The 7,500-nt window shown below is 57.2% G+C and overlaps 1 protein-coding gene across 1 annotated transcript in view; it reads left to right on the forward strand.

The window, feature by feature from the left end:
* The first annotated feature begins 3,703 nt into the window (after positions 1-3,703).
* Positions 3,704-7,500, forward strand: part of UNCX (UNC homeobox) — a 5,202-nt gene continuing 1,405 nt past the window's right edge. The window contains exons 1-3 of the mRNA XM_053957721.1: positions 3,704-4,111; positions 5,248-5,423; positions 7,026-7,500. The exon at positions 7,026-7,500 is cut by the window's right edge and continues 1,405 nt beyond it. Of these exons, the coding sequence (XP_053813696.1) occupies positions 3,862-4,111; positions 5,248-5,423; positions 7,026-7,500 (901 nt within the window). The 5' untranslated portion in view covers positions 3,704-3,861. The remainder of the gene's footprint in view (positions 4,112-5,247; positions 5,424-7,025) is intronic.

Raw genomic sequence — 7,500 nt, forward strand, 5'->3', positions numbered from 1 at the left:
GGGGATGCGGGCAGGGCCCTAAGGGCAGGACTGGGGGGCTACAGGCAGCGCTCGGGAGGTGTGGGCAGGAGTCGGGGGCTGTAGGCAGGGCTCCATGGGCTGCAGGCAGGGCTCTCTGCGGGCAGGGCTCTCTGCGGGCAGGGCTCTCTGCGGGCAGGGCTCTCTGGGGCTGCGGGCAGGACTCTCTGCGGGCAGGGCTCTCTGGGCTACAGGCAGGGCTCTCTGGGCTACAGGCAGGGCTCTCTGCGGGCAGGACTCTCTGCGGGCAGGGCTCTCTGGGCTACAGGCAGGGCTCTCTGCAGGCAGGGCTCTCTGCGGGCAGGGCTCTCTGGGGCTACAGGCAGGGCTCTCTGCGGGCAGGACTCGCTGCAGGCAGGGCTCTCTGCAGGCAGGGCTCTCTGGGCTACAGGCAGGGCTCTCTGGGCTACAGGCAGGGCTCTCTGGGCTACAGGCAGGGCTCTCTGCGGGCAGGGCTCCCGGGGCTGCAGGCAGGGCTCTCTGGGCTACAGGCAGGGCTCTCTGCAGGCAGGGCTCCCGGGGCTGCAGGCAGGGCTCTCTGCAGGCAGGGCTCCCGGGGCTGCAGGCAGGGCTCTCTGCGGGCAGGGCTCTCTGCGGGCAGGGCTCCCGGGGCTGCAGGCAGGGCTCTCTGCGGGCAGGGCTCTCTGCGGGCAGGGCTCCCGGGGCTGCAGGCAGGGCTCTCTGCGGGCAGGGCTCTCTGCGGGCAGGGCTCCCGGGGCTGCAGGCAGGGCTCCTGGCAGGCTCATTCTGCCGAGCCGCTCGGAGCCTCTCCCGCAGCAATGGCTGTAAAAGCCAGTAGGAAGCTGTAAGATAAAACACCCAGATTGTGATAAAAGGGGAAACAAGGCGAGGCGAGCTGGCGTCCTGAATGCGAGTCTTGTACGTCTTATTATCAAGTTAATTAAAGCTAGCATCTGACAATGTCACTCGGCTGTAGAAAAAGGGATTTAAATGCAGCGTCTCCCAGGACTGCGTGTCAAGGGCTGCTTTTCATTGAGCTGGTGCGAGTGTTTGGCTGGAGGAACAGCTCTCCGGATTGAAGGGGGTGCCTTTAAAGAAGCAGCAATTGACAAGGAAGCAATTATTAAATTTTGATGTTCAAAAATAAGAAAAAAAAAAAGAAAAAAAGAAAGACGACGAAGAAGAAAACGGCTTCTATAATTTGTGTTTTAGATGGAGAGCAATATAAAGAGATATCAAGGCCGAGAGCCATCAAAAGCCTTTCCCCCTCCCCGCATGAAAGCTCCTCTCAAACACTTTAAGAGAGATTTTTAGAAGCTCGACAAGGATCCTAGAAACATTAAAACAGAAGTCGATTTTAAATGTGCACATTGAAATGCACAGAGCCGCTTACTACGTGGACTTGCACTTGAGGTCAAGTGACGGACGGATTGTATGCTTCTCCATAATAATATTAATTAAACAATTTGCATGCTAATAAGGTAACAATTATCAGGGCTTCTGTTGAAAGATTCAGGTTATTACAACACGCCAATCTGGAGGCCAGGGGTCAGGGAGTGAGAGGCGAGAGAAATTTCAACTCAAATTAACATTCTGTCAGCTCCAGAAAATGGGATAAATAAAGTCGAATTAATTCATTATAATAAAGAGAGGGAGAGAGAGAAAAGTCCCCCCTCTCTTGTTCTGTGCTGGATTGATTACCATTCTGTATTCAGAAACACGTCCCGCTCGCATTCCTCTCCTGAAATCCGACAGAAAATGAGGCATTTATTGCTACAGGCAAAATTTGGTCCAGTGGACACAGTTTACATTTAGTATTTATAGAGAAAGAAATTAAATTATGGTGAAAAGTGAAGCCCTTGACCCCAGAATTAATACCAACCCCATCATTTTCTTATTTCTGTTAGGGCTGTGTAGTCCAAATTCATGCTACCTTTTAGCTCTAAGCAGAGGCAGGGAGGCCATAATTAAACTAATCTATAGGGGGGAGGGAGGGAACAGCAATAATACAGCAGTATATTGTATGGCATTCAATTAGGTGAATAAATACAGCTCCGGACAGACAGCATAGATTAGAGGCTCGACTTCCTTTTTATTTCAATTTTAACTTCCCCCTCTCTCATACCCACACAAACCAGCGCTAGGAAATGGATCATCTTGACTGGATATTTTATAACTGGAAAATCTATTTGTATGTTTTCCAGAGATAAAGTGTCTCTCCCTCTTTCCCCTTCCCTTCTCTCTCCTTTTTCCTTCCTACCTATTTTTAGTTGTTTCCCTTTCTCACCCCGCCGTGCCCGCCCCCCCCGACTCCAAGGATTTAATTCCGCACGAACCTCCCAGGAAGATTTAAAGAGTTTCCCCTGTCTGATTTCCCGGCCCGGCCCTTTCCCTCTCTTCTTTGTTAAACGCAAACGCTGCTTCTCCCCGCGCCCCTCTTCCCACCTTCCCAGGGGCCGGGGGGGCCCTCCCGGGGGTCGCCAGGTTGGGTCCCCCCAGCGCAGGGGACAGCCAACTCCGGTCCAGCGGGCTCGGGATGGGAGGGGCTGGAAGTACCCCCTCTTCCTCTCTCCTGGGAGCTTGGGAAGTGTTTCTCTAACCGGGAGAGGGCACAAAACTGAGGGTCTCCAGCCCCGCGCTTTGCCGGAGAACCGTCCCTTAAATTATTCACCGGGGGAATCTATCAATGTTTTATCTGGGTGAAAACTTCTATGGAGACGTAATTTAATTAGGACCAGTTTGGGAGCTGTGGATGACTGGCGGGATGAAGCGTGGGGTTTGCGATGGGCTGCTCCAGCGGAGAAGGGGGGGAATGGGAGCGATGTAGGGGTGGGAACTTTGTTTGGGTTTGATTTTTAAAAATTAGTAGTAGTAGTAGTTTTTGGCCTCCTCTTTAGTGATCAGAGGCTGCTTCTGGTCGTGGCTGCGCTCACAATTCAAAGGTTGTGGTTACTGCTGGAGAGGGGGTGTCCGTGGCCGAATCGATAGGAGATTGCATTAATTATGATTTCGATTGATATGCTCAAATCTCCTCCTAAACGCTGCAAACGGCTCTTCCTTTTTCATTTTTTTCTCCTTCCTTTCCTTCTCCCCCCCCATTTTTCCCCTCTGCCCCCCTCCCCTCTCCCCTGTTATAGAGCCGGAGAGGAGATGAAAAGGCTTGTAGTTTTAAATTCAATGTGACAGCTCTGGAAAGAGCGGATGATGAATCTCCTATTATTGGATCAGTCTATTTGCCGCTCAATGTCTCTCTGTAATTGGAGCAACATCACTTTAAAGGTTCAGAGAGTAGAGCATTTCTGGTGAAAAATCCCCACAACACGCTGGTGAATGTTTTAAAGGGAAATCTATTAGTGATTTGGCGAGGGGAGGGGACAAGGGGGAAGAGGGTGGGTTGGAGGGGTGGGGGGGGGAGGCTGTGTGTGTGTAACTCCGACTGTTTAGAATTTAACCGGGTATCAGGCAGATCCGCGCGTTCCCCTCCGCCCCCCCTGCCCGCCGCACCCCCTGCCCGCCCGGCCCCCGCCGCCCTCCTCGGGCTGGAGTTCGTATCAAAGCCCCCCTCGTCGTGTTGTGACAGCTCTGATATTGTTTATTGAGGCTGGATGTCAGGTATAATTAGCAATCGATATGGAAAACGTTTGCTCCCCACACTGGCACGTCTCTGACGTCAGGACCGATTAACGTTTCTTATTGGTCCCAAATTCCCCCAGCCTGAGCTAATTATTGGGAGCCTGATGTTGATAAAGTTAAAGCGCCCGGCGCCCTGCAGCATGAGCCCCTCGCCGCGCCGCCTCCTCCGCCAGCAGCACCCCCGGCCCCAGCCGCCCCGCCGCCAGCGCCCCCAGCCCCGCCGGCACCCCCCGCCCTAGAGCCGCCCCCATGATGGACAGCCGCATCCTGGAGCATCCTCATGCCCAGTTCGGGGGGATGGTGGGTTTCCCTTACCCGCTCGGGCACCACCACGTCTACGAGCTGGCCGGGCACCAGCTGCAGTCGGCGGCCGCCTCCGTGCCCTTCTCCATCGATGGATTACTGAGCGGCTCCTGCGCCGCCTCCGTGGTCAACCCGGCGCCGCTGATCCCCTCCGGCTGCGGGGTGAGCGGGGACAGCCAGCCCTTCAAGCTCGCAGGTAGGAGCGGCCCCGTGTCGCGTGTGTCCCCCCCCGCCCCCCCACCCCGCCACCCGACCGCCGCTCCCCGCCCGGAGCGTGTCACCGCGGAGGAAGAACAGCACCGCACCCCTGTAGCCTCACTGTCCTCATCGACGAATTTTGGGGTGTCTCGGGGGGGAGGGTAGGTGGCTGTGCTGGCCCCCCGAGGGGGCGGACGGCCCCGGTCCGAGCGCCGGGAGCATTCCCCGCTCCCACCGGCGCAGGGCCACGCGTGTGCCCTGAACAATAGCGGGCCCGGCCCGGTGCCTTCCCGCAAAGTTCATCGTGTGGCAGCTCGGATCATACCATTAAAAGATAATAATAATAAAAATAATAATGGGAATCACTGGGGTTTGGGGAATGAAGAGAGGTAACAATTATTTTCTAATACGATTTAACCAAATGGAAGCCTTCTCCCTCCTTCCTTCCCCACCGGCCAATGGCACCGCTATTGTTCAGCTACTAAAACATCCCTAACATCCTTCTGGTTAAGCCTGGAGCTGCCCCACACTGCACCTCAACTAAACACAAATTATTATTATTATTACTATTATTATGATTTTTCTTAATTTCCACACCTGGCGAAAAACGTTAGGGGAGGTGCAGCCGGGGCTGAAAATCCTCAGCCTGGAGCTGTACGTATTCGGAGAGGCTGCGAACATCCCAGCCCCACGCCCGCCCGTGCTCGGGGGACTGGGGCAGGCCCAGGGGCCGCCCCGCACCCGGGGTCCCGCGTGGAACGGGGCCGTGAGCTGTGACCCACGCAGGTGCTCCGGAGGGGCTGGGGAAGGGAAAGATGGGGGGGACTTCTATTTTTTTTTTTTTTTTTTAATGAAACCTTTGGTGGTTGGAGCAAATATTGGAACTTCTCTCTCTCTCTCTGCCAGCTGAGTGCCTGTGGAGAGCTTCCTTCAGGAATAAATGTTCTGTAAAGTACATTTTCGGAGGAGGCGAGGGCAGATCGGGTTCCTCCCCATTTTTAGCGCAGGTGTGTGAATAATCCCGCTCTTTTACCAACGCTATCGAGCACAAAAGTTAAAAGGCTCCTGTGAATGGCAGGGAGGGGGGGAGAAGGCCTGTCTCCCAGGGACCTGAGGGTATTTCTGCTTTTTCAGACTCGGGTGACCCGGACAAGGAAAGTCCTGGCTGTAAAAGAAGACGAACCCGCACCAATTTTACTGGCTGGCAGCTCGAGGAGCTGGAAAAGGCGTTTAATGAGAGCCATTACCCGGACGTGTTTATGCGAGAGGCTCTGGCTCTCAGGCTAGACTTGGTGGAGTCCAGAGTGCAGGTAAAAAACGTGTCCCCCCTCCTTTCCCCCACCCCCAGCTCTCTCCATGCGCCGAGCAGTCCCCGGGGAGGCCCCTCGGACCCTGCTCCGGGACGGGCCCTGTGCTCTTGGGCCGCAGCCCCGCGCCTCCCGGCCCTTTTGTTCCCTGCCTTGCACTGCTGCTTGCTGTCTTATTTTATCATTATTATTATTATGACTATCCCTTTTTTTTTTTTACTCTTGCAAAACGAGAAGAGTAGTAACCCAGCCCGGCTTCCCTTAACATTTTTTAGTATGTTTTTCCACTGTAAACATTTTTCTTAAATGAGTCAAGGGCGAGAAAATTAGCATGCAAATATGAGGCTTAATCACGGGCCAGGGTATGCTGGAGAATGTCAATAAAGCTCGTAGATGCATCGAGAGCAAGTGAAACTTGTAAAACTTAATTTTAACGAGCTGCTCAGGCCCTTGGTGGTGCGGGACGGGGATGGGAAGCACCCATCTGCTTCAGTGGCTCTTCCAAAAAATAAATGGGAAGTGGATGGGGGGATACGGGGTGGCTGCTGGATCTCGGGATGCTGTTTAGTGCCGCGGTGGCTGCGAGCGGGCGGCGAGGCCGAGCTGCGGCCCCGCATCTTGCCGGAACCCGCGGCCGTGCGGGGGCGGCTTCGCGTGGGCTGCGTGTGCGGAGAATGCGTCCTTAAACCCACCCCGGGAGTCGGGGACGGGCCCCCCGGGATGAGGCAGCGCCGTTGTCCGCGGTTCCTCCGTAGGCTTTGCTTCACCGTGTCCTTCCAGCCGCTTTCCCTCCCGCGCCGGCTCCCAGAGCCGCCTCTCGCCGTCATCGGGGAAGGAGCCGGCATCGGGCCCCGGTATTGGCGCGGTGCTCCCGAGCTGGGGTCGTGGTCCGGCCGGGACAGGCGCTGCCAGCAGCCCCGAGGGGGCGAGGAGGGACGCGTGTGCCCGCGGGCTGCAGGGACACCGGGGACCTGCCAAGGCAGGCCGGAACAGGGCCGGAGCAGAGCGGTTTTAATTTAGTTTAATTTCTCTCCTACGATCTATCGATAACAAACCCAAGCAAACCCCATTTTGGGCTGATCCAACTCCTCTGCTCCGGCTCCCGGGAGGGGCAGGAGGTCCCAACTCCGCACGTCTGGGCGAGGCACCGTCCGTCGTGTCCCCCCCGCACCCCCTCACTTCCAGCCGCTTTTTGTGCTGTGTTTATCGCATTTTGCGTGCTGCTGCGGGGGAATCGGGCCAGCGATCGGTGCTTCTGCACCCCTCGGCTACGGGGAAGAGCTGGGGGGCTGTGGAATCCCATCTCCTCCTCGTGGCGCCGGTTCGGGCAGGGTGCAGCGTGTGTGTGCGTGAGTGTGCACCCCCTTCTTGCTTTTTGTTTTTTTCCCTACGCTTTTAAAGAAGTGTGGATATCTCTTCCTACCCCCTCCCCTGCTCTCCGTTTCTCAGAGGCCCCGGTCCTGGAAGGGGGCTGCCGGCACCTCGAAGGGGTGGACGAGAGAGGCCTGAGCAGCGCTTCTCCCCTCCGCCCCCCTCCCTGCGCCCTGGCCACCGCGGGGGGCCGGTGCGCTGGGTGTTAATTGCTTCTCGTTGTTCGGTGTGTAGGTCTGGTTCCAAAACCGCCGGGCCAAATGGAGAAAGAAAGAGAACACGAAGAAGGGCCCGGGGCGGCCGGCTCACAACTCTCACCCCACGACGTGCAGCGGGGAGCCCATGGACCCCGAGGAGATCGCCCGGAAGGAGCTGGAGAAGATGGAGAAGAAGAAGAGAAAGCACGAGAAGAAGCTACTCAAAAGCCAAAGCCGCCACCCGCACTCTCCCAGCGCCCTCTCCCTCCACAGCACGCCCAGCTCCGACAGCGACAGCGGCGGCGGGGGAGGCCTCTCGCCCGCCCCGCCTGAAGCCAAACCCCGCGGGCAGCCCCCGCCGCCCCATCCGCCGCTCCCCGCCGCCGCCGCCCCCTCCGAGCCGCCCCCCGGCACCTGCGACCAGACGGCCGAGCCCTTCTACCCCAGCCAAAGAAGCGGGAGCGGGCGGCTCCAGCGCCCGCCCGACAAGGACTGCGCGGCCGCCCCGTCGG

The sequence above is a fragment of the Vidua chalybeata genome, chromosome 16 (assembly GCF_026979565.1).
Source record: "Vidua chalybeata isolate OUT-0048 chromosome 16, bVidCha1 merged haplotype, whole genome shotgun sequence".
NCBI lineage: Eukaryota > Metazoa > Chordata > Aves > Passeriformes > Viduidae > Vidua > Vidua chalybeata.